Source organism: Micropterus salmoides, unplaced genomic scaffold, assembly GCF_014851395.1.
Source record: "Micropterus salmoides isolate LMB-PRFRI ecotype aquatic unplaced genomic scaffold, ASM1485139v1 Ms_hic_scaffold_4, whole genome shotgun sequence".
NCBI classification, from domain to species: Eukaryota; Metazoa; Chordata; class Actinopteri; order Centrarchiformes; family Centrarchidae; genus Micropterus; species Micropterus salmoides.
In genome coordinates, this window is record NW_024043372.1 from 10242745 (window position 1) to 10265011 (window position 22267).

Consider the following 22267-nt stretch of genomic DNA (forward strand, 5'->3'; position numbering starts at 1 on the left):
ATGATTATCACTTTGAATGTCAAATCACTATTTCTTTCAAGTTTAAAGGCTGATCAACAAATAGGCAATGCATGCGTAAAATTAAGTTAATTCTTTATTCAGTCCTTTTTCCTGAACAAAATAAATCGTACATGGTAGGTTTATTATCAACATATATTACAACAGGTTGTAAAGTGAAATTTAGTTTGTATCCCTATATACAGTAATATAAAAGCAATCATAAAAATGGTAAACAGAAATAAACTATATTCAATGGAGGGGTGCTGAGGATGAATTAGAGTTTAAAAGGCCGATAGCTTTGGGGGGAAAGCTGCTCTGTAGTCTGGTGGTGCGACAGCAGAAACTTCTATATCTGTTCCCAGAAGGCAGCAGGGTGAACAGGCTGGGTGGGAACTGTCCTTTAGTATCTTTTGGGCTGTGCATAGGCACCTCACCTCACCAATGTCACTGATGCTTGGGAGATGGGAAAAATTAAGAGATAATTTGTTTGTGATTTAAATGAATTAACTCAAACATTTATTGAACATGTGTTATATTGTTACTGAAGACATTTATATCACCATAATTATCATTATTATTTTATTGCCCAGACCTACTTTTGTCTTAAGTTGCTGCTATAATATATAAATGCAGTCATAAATATTAAAACATTTATAATTATGAATGATATTTTGGGTTGTGTATTTAACCAGGTTTTGAGAAATGGCATCTAATCTATAGCCTCTGCTGATTATCCTGAAATGATAATTAGCTGTTCCTGTTGTCGCCTGCGAGGCAGAACTCGGGTGAGAAGGACCCTTTGTTTTTGTTTTGTCGTCGACACCTGCGCATGCGTGTTTCACCCTCGACTGAACTGCTAAACCGCTGTGACTTTTAAACTTGATTGTTCAGATGAGGTTCACACGAGCCCCTGCACCGAGGATAAGTGATATTTGACGGAGGTCTGAGCACCAGAAGCAGGTTTGGAAATAAGTGATTCAAGCACTTAGTAGGGAGATTATGGTCGCTCGAGGACTCGAATAGCGCAAGTGTCATTAAGTTTAGTTCAAAACTGACTTTCTGTTTGTGTGGCTGGTTCACGTGACTCTATTTCCTCAGTCTACCAGCTGTGTAGTCTGACAGGTAAGACTAAAAACTTTGAAATATAACGTTAACATTGGTTGATAAACGGCTATCTGGCGTAGCTAATGTTAGCTAGCTAGCAAACCGCACCGTTAAAACTGACTTGATCAGCTTTATAACTTAAAACGTATTCATTTGTGTTCGTCAAGGACTTAACTTAACGTTACTGTATATTTGGAGTGTACAGTGTGGGCCGTATCGTTTGGTTTCTGATATTTTCTCGAGTAACGTTAGCTAGTTAACGGAAGATGTGTAACGTTAAGCTTAATTTTTAAAAAGCTTAAAGTTTAAGATTTATTGATGGGGTTTGGTGTGTCGGAACCTGATTCGCTATCGATGAGTAAACCGCGAACACCTAATTATACACGCTTTAGTTCGACTTTCTGTTTCACTTCCTAAGTCAGTAAAAAAACTTGGACTTCACCAAACGGCTCTCTAGATTGTAACGTTACCATAATTTTTTTCATTATCTAAAGTAAATACTACATCTTCCAGGTGAAGTTGTAGGTGGACGAGCGTCTTATTAAACTCATTTGGAATTAACCTCGCTTCAGATGAAGTCACACAAACAGATCCAAAATGAATTATTTGTTTTAATTTGAAGTTATTTAATCGATCAGGATACTAAAATGTCCCATTGTGACAGCCATGACAGCGTTTATTCCCGTAACCGTCACTTTAATTACATTATAGGCTGTTAATCGACAAATCTGCTGATTATTTTCTCAATTAATCAGTTTTGTCTACGAAATGTCAGAAAATAGTAAAAACACGTACATCACTGTTTCCCAGACTCCAAGACAATTGTCTTTGTTTTGTCCAACCAACAGTTCAAAACCCCAAAAGATTCACTCTACAATAAAACATAGAAAACCATAAATCTTCACATTTAAGAAGAGGGGGATCATGCATTTCTGCATTAAAAGTGAGTAAGTTGATTATTTGATGATCAACATTGTTGCTAGTTATTGTACACCCTGTAATAAAGAAATATTAATCAATAATAGTCTGAAAATATAATTCATAATAACACACTCACTCACATACATAAACTTGTGGAGAGGAAAAGTCATTATTAGACAGTCAGGGCTGAACAACGATCACAATAATTAAATACAGTAAAGTTCTGTTACTTTGGACAGATTTTTCAGGCTCATTAAAGCTAACCTTCATCCTGTTAACAGAATAAACTTTTCTTAGAGAACAATGTTGTGCAGTTGGAAAGCAGCAGTTTCATCTGGTCATGAAAACTGCAGCTGCCTTGATCTTGTGTTGGGATCAAGTCGCACTGAAATCTAACCAGCATGCATTGTGCTATGGTTGCCGTGTGATTGCTTGCAGCGTGATCACAGTGTAATTTCCTGCGGTGTGATTGCCGTGTGATTGCATGTGCTGTGACCAGTTCTGCACAAGCCTGGCTCATCCCATGCCAGCCTATTATAAAACTAATAATTTAGGGAGTTGCAGATCTTTGATTGTCCTTCTGAAGACCAAGGTTACACATCATTATGTGACTCGTCTGATTCTGTGATCCCACAAGGAAGAATTTGTGCTGTGCTGCCACTACAGATGTTTTTATCATGTTTGTATACTGTATTTTGATGGCGGTTACCAAAATGGATGCCTCCTTTACATTAGCATTACAGTTTTTTTCAATTGCTAACATTCATCGGTCAAAACTGAAGTCATATTGTCAAAACTCTTCACACAGTCAGCAAACATTAGTGTTTTCAGTTTTCATTACGTTCACACAAAATGCATTCAATGACCACTTTCTCCAAAATCCACAAACTCTTTTGTTATTGTTTGATTCCTACTCCACCACCTGCAAAACACTAAATATTTGCAGCACATTTTAGAAATGCAAACACTCCAAAACTGTTAAAAACACATTTAAAACAGAATGATTGAAAATGTCCTGCATTTGCAGTAACCAGACTGAGATAAATAGAAAATCTTGATGAATATTAATGTTCATGTTATGTTTACGCCTATGTGCATAGAGAACTGTGTATAGTGGTGGTGTGGTTTAGAACTGTAATCTGAGTGTGAAGCAGGAAATGTACTTGTATTTTAGCAGAATTGGTTCAGGCGGTTGGTACGTGAATTACAGGTTGGGGTTATTGTGTCTTAGTACCAGTGTTACTGTGTAAACAACTGAGGAAAAATTGTATTGCAGCACTGAAATTTTCAGTTTCAACTTTTTATTTTTCACAAGTAAATTACTATATGCAGTGATACAGAAAAAAATGATATTGAAGCGCATTTCTGATTAATTCTTGTTTACATATGTTTTAGTACAATCAATAAAATGAATATATGTTATTCTTATTCTATAACAAAATAAGTCATGTGAAAAATCGTTCAAGATAAAAGTTCATTTATGTTGTTCTCCCTGTTAGTTTTTAGGTCTGTGTGTCATGATAATGTATTGCTTTCTGAGAGCGAATTGTTGCCAGTGTTTGGTTGACCAAGTTTATTAAGATGTATGAAGTGTTTTGGTGGTTTGAGTGAGTATTTGAGGTGAGATTAAGATGCATGTTGGTAATGCTGACTGTATGAGCAGTTTTGACTGATGCTTGTTAGCAAATTGAAAACAACTGTAAGATGGCCTAGTCGCCAAGAGGACAGCAACTAACAATTATGATCAATTAATCGGTTGATTATTTCTACGATTGTTTAGATTGTTTTAAATGAAAGAAAGGTGACATCCTCGTCTTGTTTTGTCAGACTAACAGTCCAAAACCCAAAGATGAATTCTCACTTTGGAGAAACAGCAGCCAGAGAATGGATGGATGTTCTAAAACAACAAATTTATTACATTTAATCAAAATTGTTGATTTACTAGCACTACAGTGTTGATGTTTAGCAGAATTCGTCTATGACTTTAATGTCCTAATTTAATTATATTTTATTGTATTTATGGCAGGTCTCAAATGGACAATGAGACATCACTGTATATCAGTGTGTGTAACACTGTTGTTGTGTTGTGTACAGGACAGAGTGACCCAGCAGCATACATACAGGCACGCACAGTTGGTAGGCCATGTGGTGGTTCCAGCAGGGTCTGTGCTTCCTGCCCGCAGCGCTGGTTGTCTGGACGGTGGCGTCCTTCATCTTTGCTTATATCACAGCGGTGGTGCTGAGACATGTGGATCCTCTGGTGCCTTACATCAGGTCTGAGTCTGGACACACACACTCATCTCTGAAGTCTGATTATTGCTGTGATGTACTTTATAATGAAATAAATACATTTCTTATTATACATGAAAAATTCATGGTTGTGTTCTTTATCAGTAGTTTATAAATGTTGATGTCTTGATCCAAACCTTTCTTTTAATGAACTTTTTGTGTGTTGCAGTGACACAGGAACGATGGCACCTGAGAGGTGTGTGTTTGGCATCATGCTGGATGTGTCAGCCTTTTTAGGTAACGCGCACACTTAATGTGTAAATATATTGTGTTCAACAGTCTCATTCAGTGATTAAAGCTGTATCACCCCATCCCATCAAGTTTCTAAATTGTCCAATGCACAATTACAACTGTGGAATTAATTGCAGCCAGTGAAATATTTGGGCTTCAAGCTCTCCTGAAAAAATCCTGTAAAATCCAAGGATGTAGTTATAAAATAATAAAATATATTGAAGTGAATAAAATCACTCAGGAAGTACGTAGAGCAATCTAGACTGCAAAATATACCCTGTGTAATATTTAGGGGTTAGTTGAACGTCTTGTCTGTCTGCATCACTCGTAGCGCAGCTGCTCCAGTCCAGCGCATCACACGCTAATGGAGATGCAGCAGGTTAATGTCAGTAGTTAAATATCTAGCTGCTTTAATACACTTGACTTTCCTACCTTTAGAGATTCGTAATTAGCATTTCTTTTACTTAAAATGAGCTATCTGATGTTAGCTAGCTGAGAGCCCACCCTATCATTTCATTATAACTATGTAATTTCATATTTATTTAATTGTCAGCTAACACTGGTGTTTAGGCTTGAACAGTGAAATTGGGCATTAGTTATTGTAGAGATACATTTTTACATCAATGTAGAGTTTATTAGTTCATTTGAAGTCTTTTGTGAGCCCTTTCACAATAAAAATGGGATTTGTTTTAACATAATTTAACATAACACTGTTGTTGGGGAATTGGGAATTTTGGGGAATTCCCAATTCCCCAACAACAGTGTTTGTCAGACTACTGCTTTATTGGATGCAGATTACATCAGTCACAGTACACATCAGCAAGAGGAAAGGAGATACTTGCTAAAAAAGAGTAAGTTGAAAATTTAACCTTGATGAGAACGATAAAAATTAGGAATTAAAGATAATAATGCAGACTGTATTTTATGTTTGGGTTTGTTTTGAGCGGTCATGATGGTCTGCTGTTGTGTGTCTGACTTTCTGGCAGTTTTGCTCTAGAATACTTGGTGACCTCTAACTACAAAAGTTGTCATGTGGTATGGGGCCCCTGTGAACCGGTGTAATGAATTTGATTTATCATCATCTACATACTGATGACATTATTTAAATAAGCAAGGATATTGTAAGCATTGTAAGATTTTAGTTCACTGAAGCCAGTGTCTGTGCTGTATTTAGTTACGTATTTGCTGTATTACAGCTACGTATTTGACAATTTGACAAGAGGTGGGCAATGACATGAGTGAGGGAGAATCCGATGGAGGAGAGATAACAGCGGCTCATTAATGTCTGTGTGTGCGTGTGAGAGAGAAAAAGAGAGAGCACTCCCGTTTTTTAAATTCTCACAGAGCAGGCTAACTAAAACAGCAAGTTATTATTACCAACAGTTTGTTTTTAACTTTGTTGTTTCTATGCTAGTACACCCTAGTGCAGGACTAAGAGAATGAGGAGTTAGATAAAAGAGGAATATTTACTACAGGGTTTGAGCCGAGGAAAAGTGGAAGATTAAGTGTGTGCCGAACCGGGCTGGTGGCTGCTGTGCAGAGCAGGTTGGAACTGTACCTATATGAGAGTCCAGACTGAGAGGCTGAACTGAGCAGGTCCAGAGCAGATTACGGGAATATATTAAGTTGTTAGTTTGTTGTAGCCTACAGTTAAGGCTAATTAATTTTTTGATCTGTAATGAAATTAAGCATTTGTGAAATGAACAAACCCCATATCTGCCACACTGCTGTTGTCATCTTTCAGGTTAATGTGCTCTCACACTGCTGAGGGCTTCCTTTTGTTTTCCCTTTGATGTAAACTGGAGCATTACGTACACATCAGCCGAGGTCAGGCATGAGAAAAAAAACCCTCAACATTCGAATCTCAAAATTAAAAATCAAATGTGAATGCAATGATCGAATATTTGGATTTTCGGGTCCAACCCTGTAATCAATAAATTAGGGCAGAACTATTACATTGCTTTTTATAAAATAATTTATTTATCACACCTCCCTCCACACCAGGATCTGCCTCCCAGGCATATTTGATACAACCGTCATTTTATTAGAAAACGGTAAGATAAATGTTGAAGCAAGATTTTAAGAATCAGGATGTTGTTTCATTAAAGAACAAAAAGAGTATTGCTCTGGTGGGTTTTCAAATATTTGTAAAATAGTGTCATGACTTGTAAATCACAAAAAAGTGGTTTTGAGGAAGGAAGAAAGAAATTCTTTTTTAAAGTTCATGTCATAGTTAGTGTACTTAGTAATGCCTCAGTTAACCTGTGAAACGCATCACATCTGCTTTTTCTCTGTAGCAGCTGTAAAAATGAAACTGTTAGTCCATAAATAGTTTTAGTTGATCAACAGAAAATTAACTGTAAACTATTTTGATGATGGATTTGGTTCCAGCTTCTTAAAAGTGATCATCTATGATAGAAGGTACGGGATTACTAATTAATAAACTAATTACTTCTATGTTTCGGTGATCGGACAAAACAAGACGTTTGAAAATGTCATCTTGGGGCTTTGACAATTTTTTCCATTTTATAGACAATTGAACAGTGAATTAATTAAAACTATAATCAGCAGATTAAGTGAGAAGGCAATAATTATTAAAAAGACAATGAATAAACATTTTTTATTGTTTACTATAGTTATCAGCTGATATCTTTCATGATTTGATTTATTGTACAGCTGTTAAATCTTCTGTATTAAAATTGAATTGATTTTTGCCTCTGTAAAAAAAAAAAAAAAAAAAAGCAACACAAATCATATATGGTTATTGGACTTTGATTGATTTATGGCTATGTGTTTGTGTATGTGTGTTTTTAGGTATGGCGACAGTGTATGTGCGTTACAAACAGGTGGAGGCCTTGACAGGTGAGGAGGAGGTCAGACTCAACAGACTGAACTGCGCCGGGCTGCTGCTCGGCTTAATCAGCTCCTTCGGGATGTGCGTGGTTGCCAACTTCCAGGTGAGTGCTGCTGGTCTTGGATCAGTTCACACGTGTACAGTGTGTGAAGTGTTGAACGTGTCGCAGTGAATCTCTGTGTGTGTGTGTGTGTGTGAGAACAGAAGACCACGATTTTCTCCATGCACCTGGTGGGAGCGGTGCTGACCTTTGGGATTGGAGCTCTCTACATCATTGTTCAGACGCTGCTCTCACTCTACATGCAGCCTCACGTCCACAGCAAGACCACCTACCTCGTCCGCCTCTGCATCGGAGTCTGGACCCTGTGCAGCATCATCAGCAGTATCCTTTAACATGGTGATAGCGGGAGACACAAAACTCCAGCAGGCCTGTAGTGAGATAAGGACTCAATGAGGAAAGTTGTTTTTATTTAAGGGCCCTTTCACACCTACCTGGTCCAAAATGTAGGACTTTTCTGTTTGATCTGAACTGAAATTACAGGAGTGAAACCGCCCCCATATCGTGATCCGGACCAAATGGTCGAAATTTGGTGCGATGGAAAGAGGTAGTCTCTGGATGAAACTGAACTCACAACCGCAGACCACGTGTAACTAGGGTTGGGTATCGCTACTCGGTACCTCTAAGGTATCGACCGAAACAGTCCGGTATCGAGTAGAATCGAAACGTCTCCAGTCAAACCAGTACTTCAGTCGATACCTAGTCCTTCTTTATTTAACCAGATCGCGGCAAAAAATTATATGGTTTTGCTTGCAGTCAAACATGCAAGCAACACACTGAAAGAAAGAGAAGAGCACACCTTTTTCTTATGTGCATTCACCATAAACTGTATTAAAGTGTCCATGTGTGATTTTTAACAGCCACTCACCTTTGGCTGCGGTCTCAGGCATATTCGTCACTGTTGCAAGTTTATCGCCACAAGTTTAAATAGACTGCTTTCTCGTTTTATACTTGTGACTGTCGTCTTTTTGGAGGTTTGCGACTCACCAATAAAGGGAAAAACACTTGCGGAGATCTTTCAATTCAGTTTGTTTACTTTCAACACACGTATCAAAAAAATACCTTAAATTCATTTCCCACAACTTATTATTATTTGGTCACTAAACTATTTCACTCCTCTCTCATTCAAATATAAAAAAAACACCCAAGCTGTAGTCTTTCCCCTTATAGCCTAAGCTAATACTACCAGTGAGGATGACCTAATTAGGATGAGGAGGATCTGATACAATTTCCCAATACTTTTTATGTAGCAGTTATTTGAATTAAGAAAAAAATAAAATAGATAACCTTGCACCTTTTAATGGTGGTCACACCAGATACTGACTGGTTTCCGGACCTCCCCCCCCTCGCTTTGCACTTCTTGGTGGGTAAATGGCTCACTTGTGAAAATGATGAGTGACTTTGAAAATACCAACTGGAGTGTTGCTGGGGAAATGTAGTTAAATTTGCAGTGTGGTTCCTCACACTGTGCACACAGTTTAAATGGACAAATAACAAGGCAGCAAAACAGGCAAGTGGGTTGCGCAGCAACTTTGATTATTTTCATCATCAATTAATCTGTCTATCTTTCTTGAAACTTCTGCAAACTCTCCTTTTAAATGCTTAGCTAAACACACGTCCTGTTGAATTAATGCCGAGCAGGGATCTGTGATCCTTAACAATGTCCTCTCCTGTCAAGTGTTCGTATCGTCAGTCATCATGTACAGCAGTCTGCCGGGAGTGGACGTAGCTCACAAACTGCACTGGACTCCTGGAGAGACGGTCAGTAGTCCGATATAAGTTTCAGTTCTGATATTAAAATACCTTATTTTGAGAAATAACTTATCAGATGTTAAATGTGGTCCGAACACAAGCAGCTATACAAGAACATTGTCTAAATAAAATAATTACATAATTTGATTGGCAATAAAAAGAATCACTGCTACATTCTGGTTTCTTTTTCAGGGCTACACGGCTCACATCATCAGCACCATATCTGAATGGTCTCTGGCCTTCTCCTTCATCAGCTTCTTCCTCACGTACATCAGAGATTTCCAGGTACTTTGTCTCAGCTGCTGTTGAAGGCGTAGTCCATTTTGTTTTGTCATATTTACTGTATCAAGCATCAACAGTGCAGAGAGAATGTTCTGACTTCAGTAATACAAAGAAAATTTAATTTAAAGGAAATTCTCATGTTCTCCGTCAGGGTCTATAATTTATACTTCTGCGCTACAATTTTGCGCAGTATCTACAGTGTCTATGCTTGCAAGCCTCGTAACAATCATCCAGGAACAGTTCTCACTGTGAGGTTATTGTGGTGTAGTGGCCACACTCTGTATTTCAGCATCACTGGCCCAAAAAACATACATCACAAATATCCCGAAATTACTCAGAATATGATGTGTCCTGTTCAGGTAAATTAGCGAAGTCTAAAAGAGCAGTGTGGTTAATGAATTATTTTCTCATTTGTGTGTCTGTATGCAGTTTTTCTTAATACATCCATACTTCATGGGTTCGTAAGCGCCTCAAATTTAATTACACATTGGGGTTATGGGGATTGTTTCCTCCTACGCGTCTTTTGATAATGATGGAGATTGTTGAAAGTGAACAACTTGAAGCAAGTTGAGAACTGTGGTTCTCTTTTCAGTAAAAAAATTATTCAAAACCATCTCCACTATAAACCCTTTGGTCACTCCCTAGTATCTCAGTGAATGAAAGACAAAGTGAATGCAGTGACTGCAGAGAATAATCACATTCAGTAATGAAACGAGGCAGACGTCACATTTAAATTAAAGAATGTAGACTCAGTTAGTGTTGGGAATATAAGTAAAGCATGTTACAGCCATATCGGACATGATCCATTTAGTGTTGTGTTGGAGACGTCAACAAGTGAAATACGACGCTGGGCTAAGTTGCCGTTTTACGTGTCCGATGATATCTGATGCACAGTGACATCCTTATGGTGACATTAAAACTCCACGAAGACACTGCGGCCAGCTGTTGTTCACATAACTGCACAGAACACAAGTTGTCATTTGTACATTAGTTTGTGTACAGATTGAACAAACAAGATACGACATGTTAATGATTAGCTGTAGAGAGGTTGACATATGTTTTTGGACAGCTCCTTTGGTAGCCATTTCCCCTGCATCCAGTGTTTATGCTAAAATAAGTATATGAGACAGGTTGAGCTGTTCTTTTACTGTGTAAAGATCTGGGTGGAAAAACAGTCTTATTACAAAACTTTATTTTGTTGTTTTTTTTTTAAAGAAAATCAGTTTGCGAGCAGAAGCAGATTTGCAGGGGAGCCACCTGTACGACTGGCCACATGGTGGCGCCCCAGCATCACGTCACCACAAACTTGAAGCTTCTGAATCATCTCCACTGCTGGCAGGAGGAACGTGACCAGCAGCAGAGACACTGCTTCTACACAGATTTTCACTTTTTATAATCATGTTTAAGGGCTTTTTATAAGGACTTCCTTAAAGCTGGTGTGGTAGCTTGTAAACATTCTCTCCTCCCTCTAGACCAGTGGCTCTCAAACTGGGGGATGTACAGCCACATCAGGGGGTTGCTTGAATGTGATTAATGTGGTGATTAATGTGGTGACAAACAAGTGTGCTCTGGTGCTAACAAGGCTATTTTGCTAACCTGAATCTTGTTTATATCAGTCGCCTGTATTGTACAATGTTGGGGGGCATGAGCTTTGTTTGGCTTCTGACAGAAAAAGTTTGAGAACCACTGCTCTAGACTTATCGCTCTAGATATTTTGGGTTTTTGGAGCCATCTGAGATTTCTGCCTCCAACTCGATACAATAGAGGAGAATAGAATCTAGTTCAGCATTTCTTTTTTAGAAACTGGTTCCCTGTTATTTTGGATAAACTCACCATTTTCATTGTGAAAGTCCAGTCACCTCTGTTGTATTAGGATGGTGACAGAAATCTCCAAACCTGGACAAATGAAAAACTATTTGACTGGAAGCAAAAACAATGAGGAAGAAATGACCCTTTAAACCCAAATGTGATGCTTTTCCTTCAAACGGCTTCCTCCTGGGGGTCATGTGTAAAAAGACGGGTTTTTTTAAATGATTTATGTTGAAATCAACATGCTGATTGTTAAACTGGGGGGAAAGAATATTTGTTGGATCGCTGAGTTTCCATTCTATACAGAGTGGTTAAATATTTTCACTTTTTCTGACACCAGTTATCAGTCCGCTTTCATTTAGCTGCCCTAAGGTTACTTTCCATAAATACTATTGTATATTACAATGTAGTTCCTGTTTTTACTGTGAAGGCCAGGTGCATAATTCAGATGCCTAACTTCACTTAAATTCCCTTTAAGCCATGTGTTACTTTAAGTACCGAACTGCTGCTGTGTGTGCCACTGGAATAATTACTTTGCGTTAAAAGTAAATGTATTCAGTTATAATATTATAATACCATAAATTTACCTGAATGAATAATGGTTTCTTTATTCTGTCAAACAATTAATAAATGATTCTAACTGAAAGGCTTTGGACTAGGCTACAAATTATTCCTCTTACTAATGCTTTTGCCTATTCCACCTCAGTTCATTTGTGCTGCCTTAACTTTTCTTACAAAAACACATTGTTAGACCTCAATGATACAGTTTTTCCTCAATATTAAATATTTTTTCTAAATATTTTAAATCTTATGTTTACATCCATGTTAACGAGCAAGTCAGCCTTTTACTTTTCTGACACAGTGTAGGTTAGTGGAATAGCATGAAACCATGGGCAGGAATGTGTATCACCAGTATATCCAGTCATAAAAACATTGCTCCAGAGTGCTACAAACTCCACAGAGTACCTTTCAATTAAAGACAACTGTGTAAACATCCAAAAGTCCAAACCCACTGTAATTGGTCAAACTCCTGTAAAATCACCAGCTGGCCAATCAGAGCTGCAGCTGATGTTTGAGTTGAACTATGTTAAATTTTTATGTGAGACAGCTGACAAAAATAAAGGGAACTGTCAATGAATCAATGCATTGCTTTTTATTAAACAGTCTATAATTATTCTGATGGCACAAGACTCCACAGTTAACCTACTGTCTAAACATATCTACAAATAAACATTAATATTTATCGGATACAAACTTGTAACCCTGAGTTGCTGCTGTACATTGTTCATGTTAAGACAAATAAAGCTTTACTTCCTGTTTGTAGTCACTAAGGTCATACTTTATCTTTTGATTTAAAGATCAACGTACTGTAATGGTAATGCACAGATGATTGTCTTCACGCAACAAAACTATTTAGCCTTTATTTCCTAATTTTGGTTCGTTATAGACTTGCTAGTAAATAAATAGAGAGTTCAAGATATATTTTATGAGGAGTTGTTGGAGATCAAAACAATCACTGAACTCATCAGGTGGACACAAACACGACTACGGTGGGACGATAAGTTGCTCTGTCTGCTGGATGAACAACTTTAAAAAGGTTATTAAAATTTGGACGTGTTTTCAGATTGTTCTGCTGCCCCCAAGTGGCCAAAATCTCAGCTCTGATTATAAGACTATTAATATAATATATATGTCATATTTAGTGTAATTCAGTAAAAGTCAATCAGAGGCTGTTCAGCCAAAGTTCAGATTTACTCACAACAGGTTGAGGTTTTTCAGGTTCATCATCAGCTGTTTTCTGAACTGCTGCTTCCAACTCCTGATGAATCTGACCTGAAAACAACTTAACATTGTTTTTTTACACATACTCTGATCTGTATGTGACATGAATACAACATAAACGGAGTATGTCCACTTACCAAAGCATTCAGACAGATTTTTGTACTTAATTAAGGGCTGTAGCCATTATTATAGAAACAGAGGTTAAATTACTGATACACATTAATTAAATTAAAAAAAAACAAAAAACTCTTCAATTCAAAATCTTGGGACTTCAAGAGTTTAAGATTTGTCAACAATAACAACGTTGTTCAACCCAAACATATTCAGTCTACTATTACAGACAGCCGCCCATTGCTTCAGATTCTTCCTGTTAAACAACATCTTTGACATCCCACACAATATTATTTAACGTTATGTCCTGATTATCTGTGCAACCAGAATAATAATAAAACATCTGTTCAGTAAAACAACTGGTTCAACATCTTCTCAATAAAACGAACCAAACTCGCATCATTTACAACCACTCTACTTCATAACTCTTATAAAATTCCCCACACAGATGGAAGCAAGTACGTGTCACGTTTTAATTTTCTCATAAAACTGTGAAATTTCTATGCAAAATAAAAAGTTTCACTCGTTATTTTGATCAAGCACCCTCAACTGGTGATGTTTGGGGAGTTTTGGGACGCTAAAACAAAAAGAGAGATCGTCTATTAATCACAGAAACTCACATTTAACAGGCATCAACTTTGGCAAACTGATTTAATATTACTTTTTAACGACCCATGGAAACCCTGATTATGCACAAAATATATCCTCCGCTGCATCATTGTGACATTAACTTCTGTCTGAACTCTGTACTGATAACCACAAGTAATCAAAAGTGTAATAATATTACATTATATTAGCACAGTATTATTAAAATGAATGGCTTGAACATATATACACACAAAATTATAACACACTAAATCAGTGAAGCAGCTTTGTTGTAAATTAGTAAAATCTAAATTTAAAAAGAAGCAGAGTCTGATAAACGATGAAAATAAACTTCAGAGTAAATGTTAGAGTAATAAATGGATGTTAAAGAGTCAGTTCACCCAAATTACAAAAATACATTTTCTTTCTTCCCTTTGGTTTTATTATATTATCTCTCCAGTCAGATACTTTTGGTTTCATTTGTCCAGGTTTTAAAATATGTCTGAGATTTCTTCCTCCACATTAATGCAAAATTTAAATGTAAAAAATCAACAGGAACATTTAATTTAGAAACAGTGTCGCAGTTACTCTAAATAACCCACGAGGTGCTGAGATTACTCGAGTTCAGTCTCCGACCTTGGCTGGTGAATTTACTCAGCTGTAGTCGGTTGTGTTGATGCAGAAATTAAATTCTCACCACAAGACAATGAGAAAAACAACACTGCTTTTGAATGTCCAAGTATTTTTGGAAATTATCATGTAGCAACAAGCTAAGTACAGGAACTAATGTAACATCTAAAACGTGAGCTATATTTGATTTCTGAGAGTTATTTTTCCCCTGAAAATGAACCTTGGAGGTTGTCATAAAGCAGCATATAATTTGTTTTACCCCCCCCCATGAAGGAATAAGGTGGATTGTTTTGGTAATAACTTGTCTTGTTAAATAATATGTAAAAAACCAAACAGGCCTAGAAATAAAATAAACAAAATAATCAAAAGGTCAGAAAAACGTGTCTGGTTGTTCTAGATACCAGAGATAAGTAAGAAAATGGTGGTTATTGTAACTTGGGTGAACTGGCCTCCTTTAACATCAAGGAAAGAACCAGATGACGAGCAGAAGCGTCTCAAAACTTTAGGAGGTAGTGAACTTCGACCAAGCCAGACACCAACAACGTTCAATTCCTAGAATGTTCCTAGAATGCACTGCAAAAAGAGTGATTGCTCGATGACTGGATGGAAATAATCAGCCAGGGACGGATTACGAGGGGCCGGGAGCTAAAATATAAAAGGTCTTTATTGAGCTCCCGCTCTTCCTAAACTCAGTTTGGTTATAAGTTGATTAAATGCAAGAATATGTACCATTTAACAGCTGCAGGTGCCCGATAATTAGACTGAATGTCTGCTTTGTTTCTTCTCATTCTTCTGTCTCACGTGTTCCTGTTAGCTGAGGGACGTTTATTTTTAGCTCTAACCATTCATCAGTGACTGATATATCCGTCCAGTCATAATCATTTTCAGTTGACATGGCAGAAGAGTTTGACATGTTGACTAAAGAAATTTGTGCCAATTCTAATCCCACCTACGAAGCTCCGATTGACCAATAACCAAAGAGCCTTAGAAGAGCACAACATCAGACCTATGAATCAATGAACAAATGTGGGCTGTGATTCAGAGGTCTGGATCCAGATCAACAGTGTTTCACTACCTTCCGAGAGAGAGGCACACCCAATTTTTTTTTTTTAAATTGCTAGAGATCAGCTTGAAGCTATGGCACGAGCACAGCACATCCAGGACATCTGAGAGTTGCAGCGAGTTGATGCTCTGCTGTTATACACAAGGACAAAGTCAAAAAGTAATTTCTTCAGTCCTCTGACCACGACCCTTGAAACCTGCAGGAGGTCTCTTTGTCCAAACTGAAGTCATGTGTGCAGTGGTTTCCAGTTCTCCAAGGACACTGGGAGGACGGTCAGACGGGCGGTGGAACAGAAATAAAGATCGGAGGGTTATAAGGCATCAGTGGGCGGGGCCACAGAAAGGCAGACGAGTTCCGAAAACACCTCAGCAGGAAGTCACCCCAGTCCTGAACTCTGTCCTCCTCCACTTTGTGCACCTGAAGGTTAAAAGGCTGAACCGTCACAGATGATGGTCTGCCCTCGGCCAGGGAACAGCTCCATCTGCCAGTACCGAGGGTCAGCGTACACTGGTGAAAGGTCAGAGAGAACAACCATCAACTGTGTGTTCAGACCGGACGTGTGACATAGATTTCTGAGATAAGGGAGAAGAGATGCAGCAAGCAAACGCCTCAAAGACTTTGTACCATTTAAGCAGTGGCTATATTCATTTATCAGTTCTCTCCAGTTAAACTGTAGACATTTTCACACAGTTTGCTTTGTTAGAAGCCTGCGAGGAAACGATAAATATTCTGTTTGCCGTGTTCCTGTTGATAAAGTTTGTGGTTTCAGATGACATTAAGTAAGTCAAATGATTTCATCAGCTGAGTCGTCATCTGAATTATGGAGAAAGGACAGTGAAAAGAGAGTTTGGGAGTGAGTGTATGTGTTTGGATGAACATATCGAGCAACTGAAAAACCGACCTGTTTAGGGCAATTTCAATTGTTTCATTTATTTATTTATTGGGCAAAACATATTGACGAATCTCTCTAATAAAAAGGTAGAAATTTGTGTGTGTGTGTCTGTCTTTCGATTATTTCAAGAACCGTTCATCCAATCACCTTCACACGTGGCGGGTGTGTTGCTGCGGTCCCAAGGGAGTGCAGTGTCAGTTTTGGTGCAATTTGGACACTCAACATGTTCAGAATGAATAAATAAATATACTAGAGAGAGCTCTGCAACAGCAAGGGCAGGGAACGCTCGCGGGCGGCTCTTACTATATTATTTATTCCAAGTTTATCAATTTCGGATCATATAAGCCCCGCCCGTGCAACAGTGAGGGCGGGACTAATACCCTCCGAGATAAGATTCCCTGGTTAGCCTCTTCCTTCTCATCCTTTTCAGGATTCCAATACATTAAAGTTCAGTACCTCTGTACTGAGACAAAGAAGTACTGAGACAAGTCCAGTTGCCCTTGATTTTAACCTTCGTTGGAGACAATTTGAGCTTAATGCTATAGGTGAAACCAATGTGGTAGTGAATTGTTGAAACAGCCTTATCACAAAGCTTTGATATCAGTTAGAAACAAATGTGTTAGTTCTTTCAGTGATATTAATGCTGTAGGTGAAACCAATGTGAGACGCACATCTTGTGCACACTAAAAAGCACAGGGAGGCGTCACATCGGCCCCTGTGAACGGACACTGCACTATATAAATCCATATCAGTCTGCTGTGCTAATCCAAGAGTTATTTTCATTACAAATGAACAACCTTCTAACTTGTAATAGTCCAAATAATTTCTGCACACGAGACATAAAATAATCTCCATATAAAACACATAAGTGCACACAACTTGTGTGCAAAATCATTTAATATTTTCAAATCTTGTGCACACGAATAATGATTTTCACAAATGATTATATAGTTTGTGCACAAATCATCTTTTATGTCCAATTATCATAATTTATATGCACAACATCAACAATTTATTTTGTTGGGCTGTGCAGCAAATTTCTGTATTTTATACAGAGCCCCCAGGATATATGTATTTTTTTATCTTGTGGGCACAAGACAAGAAGTTTATTTGTCACGTTAAGTGTGTTATACAGGTGCGGCAAGTGTTACCCATGTCTCCCGGTGTCAGCCAAAGGTTGAAGGAGCTGCAGTGTTTCTGACAGCGTTGAACAGGCAGAACTCGAACTGTTGGTAGCCCCTCACCCACCACCAGCCAGCCAAAGACCCCAACACCCTGAAACACACACAACTCAGTTAGAACAGAAGCTGAGGGTTACAAAACACACTAACAAAACGCAGATGACTAAAGTCGAGAAAAATCTATATGACTTATGTGGGATATTGTAAATAGACAAAGACACGTGTTACATAGCTTTGGGTGGTACAGTTTTGAGTGTGTCATGTTGTACAGACAGAACTGGACTGAACAAAACTGAGTGTAAGAAAAAACAGGTCACTGACATAAATCTGAGATCCACGAATACAGAGACGATCCCCACAAGACAAGGCTGTTTTTTTCTGCATATCTACAATATCACACTACACCTGCCATTTAGTCTCAAAGATTTCTTCCAGTTTTGTTCATCACTTCTGTCAGTAAATATAACACTCTATTCCTGCTTAGTCCTCCTGTCTGTCTCACCTTGCTCTGAGAGTTTGTGCTGTGGGTGACCAGGCAGCGCTGCACGATGGTCCCAGCACTGTCCAGCAGGGGGCAGAGTTCAGCCTTCGGGAAGAGCCACCTCAACACCTTCTCCCTGGTCCCAGAGCTGAACCTCCTACACGGAAAATACAACACTCATCAAATCACCAGTCACAATCATTATACAAGCACCGATCCGATCCGTACCGGCTCAGATATTAGGCCAAATGTCACAGATCCACATTAAATACAGTTTTCCGCTGTGCTTTGTTCATTTACAGTGGTGAGGACCCTCTCACTCTGCCTGCCTGTTTGTTTGTTTTGCAGGGAGGGTCGCTTGCCAGATTACTTTTTCACAGGTCCAAAATGTTCAGTCCAGTTTTCACATCCTGCACCAACACTAAAATGTTCTTCAATCAACTGTACTATAGACAGACAGAAGATAATCATTTTCTAACAAATGTAATATCTAGAGGTGCTCTGATCAGGATTTTTTGGACTGATTGATCAGAGCACCCTGAGTAATATCGGTGTCTCTCAAGGTGATTTTGAGGCAACACGAGATCCGAGCTGATACTGAGCACACTGAAGAGCTATACTTTAAACAGAATTGCGTACCAGAGCAGAGTGAAGTTGGCGGGTCCTTCGGGGAGGCCGAGGTTGTGGTTCTGCAGGCCGTCGTCCTCCTCCAGCAGAATGGACATGGAACCTGAATGGGCCAAGTAGAGCTCCTCAAGCTGCTGCCGCTGGACACTGAGGGACTCCCCACCCTGCAGAGACCAGTATGAACAAACTATGAACAAACTAGTAATGGCCGGACTGGGGATAGTTATCACACATTAGTCACACATAACAGTTTAAAATCGGGCAGAGATGACTTCAGTAGTGAATTCCGTGGTGATTTGCTACAGCTCTGAGTCACTCCTCCCATCGTCTTCTTCTCCATAGCAACAGCAGCTGAGACTCATGGGTACTGTAATAGAGCAATCCACCAAACTGACAGAAACAAACTGATGGTCAGAACATAAAACTTATAGGATCTTTACACAAGCTGCTTCACCAGTGAATCTATTATATATAAAATAAATTCTCAAGGGTTGATTAAAAAGCTCTTTTTTAAAAGCTGTCATTTACAGTTTGCCAAAATCCTGGCCGTGTTGACCTCTGACCTTCAGCAGGACAAGTTGTGGCCCCCGTCGGAGAGTCACGGTCCCTCTGAGGCTCTCTGGGACTTCTAGCACCGATGAGATTGTTGCACAGCCCGAACAGTTGACCAGACTCTGCCTGAGAGAGCCAACACTCCACCATTCATGAAAACCTGCAGCATGCGCACACATAACCACACAAGTCAAAACACAGATGCTGGAAAACAGTGAGTTGTCCTTATATTGAGGGGAAATGCTCAACAGCTTCATATTATCTGATCCTTAGTCCATAACCCAAAGAAAAATCACATAAGACAAATAAAAGCAGCAAAACCACATATGTGAAAAGGTTTACAACAGCATTTATGTAGCATGTTGAGAGAGCGAGAGCGAGCATTCAGTCATCACTAGACAATTGCTCGATTTCGTTCTTACAACTAGCATAAATTGCCATCTTTGCTTGTTCAAGTAGGAAATTTATCAGTTGACATTTGAAACGCAGCTTCACATATTTATAACCCAAAATAAAAGTCTCCGTTGAAAAGATTTCATTAAAACAGCCAAAAAGTGTCTGTAAAACACCAAAAAGAGGCTTTAGCCTCTCACACTGCATGAAGGCATGAAACACAGTCTCTCTCAATGAACAAAAAGGGCACCCTTGACCCTCAACAGGATTAAACACAGAAACAAAAGCATTAACTGCAATTGCTCCATGCAGAATTCTCCATTGTAAATCCCCAGTTTTTTTGATTAACGGTGACTTGTGTGTGTGTGTGTGTGTGTGAGAGAGTGAGTGAGTGATTGGTGATATTAAAACAGTGCCTTGCCAAATAACTCCGCGTTGCAGCAAATGCTTTGCCAGGTTAAACTTTTTTGCTGGATGACCCTGGGTTGGCGCCTCTGCTGTGTCGCCAGACATTCAAATGAATGAGAGTAATGTATTTTTTTCGGCAGGGCTGAAGGGAGTCTGAACGTGGCCTTATTTGTAATTACTTGGACGAGTACCGACTCACTCCGTGTGTTAGTAGTAGACCATTAAATATTTTCATCGTTTAGATACACCGTACTTCCTCATTAGTGAAAAACAGTGTGCTCATGTGTCAGATTGTGGGAGCAATTAGAAACAAAAACAGAATGAATGTTTCAGACCTTGCAAGTTATACTTCTTGGCGATGGGCAGGGACAGCAGGCGGACATGGCTGAGTGGGGATGACCAGTTGTAGCAGCCCAGGCCGACCAGACCTAGCTGCGGGGCACTTTGGGGGTAGGTGAAGGCCAGCACCACCACCAGCAGGAAGCACACTGCCACCACAAACTGCAGAGACAACATGGAAATTAACAACAAATCTAACTAACAACAGTAACTGAGAAAATCCACCAAATCCTCATATTTAAGGCCTTCAGAGATTTATCAATTATACCTTCTGTCGACTAGTTTTATCAGTGTAATAATGCTTTGGTAGGCCTGACCTTTATGGTGGCTCTCAGGATGGGGAACTGGGGAGGCTCTCTCCTGGGCTCGTTGGTCTCCAGGACCTGCTTGATGAACTCTCAATCTCCCTCTCTGACATGCCATAGCGGTAGCCCGACTGCCGGAGGATGTCGATGCTTTCGGACAGTTTGTCGTAGATGCACGGCTCACTCGTCGTTGTTCCCATGACAGCAGCAGTGACAGCGGCGTCTAGGTCAAACGTGTCGATCTCCAGCTGCTGCAGGCTCCAGGAGCATGGTGTCACCTGTGAAGTCATCCAAAATATTAACTGCCACTTCATAACTTTAAATTAACTAAAACAACAAATATTGTACATCATATCCTGTAGCTGACAGCAGGTATTTAAACTCCAACGTAAGTAGGAACTTAGACTCCTGAGACATTCTTCTTTTTACTCTTCTGCCCACAAACTGAGCGGAACAAATAGTATGTTCTGCAAAGTTGTCAAGAAATACAGTCTGTGTTACTAGCCTAACAGGTCTCTGAAAACACCAGCTACGAGGGAATTTCTGGCAAAACCTGCTGCCATTTAATTTAGTGGTTGGGTTAAACACCAGAAACTGTTACTTCAGGCTCTGCTTGTAGTCTACTAACTGGTGAAACTTCCCTAACCATGGGCTGAACTGACTACAAGACACACTTTTTAACATGTTAAACACGGTCGAAATTTGTTCATGTCAGTGGACTTAGTAGAGGAGATAGTATACAGGGGACAATAACAAACCTCCAGGTGTCCATATAGAAAAAACGGAGCAAAGTGAACTAGTTTTGTCCTCGTCGTGCTTCGTTAAGTACTAAACATTAAATGCCATTAATCTACCTGCTGCAGACAGGAACAGAGTTTAAACCGTCAGACACATAAATGTCACTACAGTCTCGACGCCATAACAGTGACGTGGCAGTATTTAACTTTCATATTAGCTCATTAACGCTTAACGCTAACTAATTTGATTTAACGTTAGCGAAGACAAAAACTTACTAACTTACCACCGCAGGAGCTGATCAACTGACAGCAGGGACGTTACACTGACATGTTAGCTTGTGCTTGCTAGCCTTGGTTAACATTTTGTTTACGTCGCTTTAAAGAAAACCACAAAAACAGAATTAACTTACCTTATAGTGAGATCCACCGCCGTAGTGGGGAGTCTCTTCTTTCTCACTTTACGATAAATAAAAATAAATCTATTTATCTTTTTTTAAAACAACTTGCAAGCTACTTAGCATGGCTGCCACAGTCCGGATACATTCTTCATCTGACAGTGTACAAGTTGGTACGTTACCGCCACCAACTGGTATGGAGTGTATATAACATGCTGGTCAGGAAATTATTAATGAGAAAATATATGGGAAAATGAGCGGGTATGAAATATATTGACTAGAAACAATGGACGTAATTATCTGTAAGCAATATAAACTGTGAGGAGTTCACTGATGTGGACAGTGTTTAAAAGGAAGAGTAAGGAACGTAAAATATTAACTCCCGGTTGTAACCAATCAGAGGTCAGCGAAAGGCCTTGGCTCCGCCTCTAACAATACCAAAATAACGCATGTTAACCAATGAGAGCGCAGCCTGCCCAAGAGAAG

General features: G+C 39.1%; 2 protein-coding genes across 3 annotated transcripts; one reads left to right on the forward strand and one right to left on the reverse strand.

Annotated features, from left to right (window-relative positions):
• The first annotated feature begins 822 nt into the window (after positions 1-822).
• LOC119886725 (DNA damage-regulated autophagy modulator protein 2-like) lies at positions 823-12438 on the forward strand. Of its 2 annotated transcripts, none has more exons than XM_038697643.1 (8): positions 823-960; positions 4120-4299; positions 4484-4551; positions 7360-7502; positions 7604-7781; positions 9136-9218; positions 9402-9494; positions 10707-12438. In XM_038697643.1, exons 2-8 carry the CDS (start codon positions 4169-4171, stop codon positions 10839-10841), a joined length of 831 nt encoding a protein of 276 aa, XP_038553571.1. In that variant the 5' UTR covers positions 823-960; positions 4120-4168; the 3' UTR covers positions 10842-12438. The 2 variants fall into 2 exon arrangements, with proteins under 2 accessions (XP_038553571.1, XP_038553572.1); XM_038697644.1 differs by having other exon boundaries at positions 872-1122.
• An 868-nt stretch (positions 12439-13306) lies between these two features.
• cunh6orf89 (chromosome unknown C6orf89 homolog) lies at positions 13307-21955 on the reverse strand. Its single transcript, XM_038697642.1, is given in 9 exon segments — positions 13307-15978; positions 17515-17638; positions 18047-18182; positions 18665-18816; positions 19216-19364; positions 20341-20506; positions 20662-20741; positions 20744-20927; positions 21797-21955. Coding segments are annotated over 8 exon segments (996 nt in total). The 5' UTR covers positions 20850-20927; positions 21797-21955; the 3' UTR covers positions 13307-15895.
• Positions 21956-22267: the final 312 nt, after the last annotated feature.

What these genes read in the sequence shown, in the direction of transcription:
- LOC119886725 (XM_038697643.1), top strand. Translation starts at nt 4,169, where the DNA reads ATGTGGTGGTTCCAGCAGGGTCTGTGCTTCCTGCCCGCAGCGCTGGTT. An exon ending in CCTCTGGTGCCTTACATCAG is followed by an intron (nt 4,300 to 4,483) that starts GTCTGAGTCTGG and finishes TGTGTGTTGCAG; the next exon opens with TGACACAGGAACGATGGCAC. An exon ending in CGTACATCAGAGATTTCCAG is followed by an intron (nt 9,495 to 10,706) that starts GTACTTTGTCTC and finishes TTTTTTTTAAAG; the next exon opens with AAAATCAGTTTGCGAGCAGA.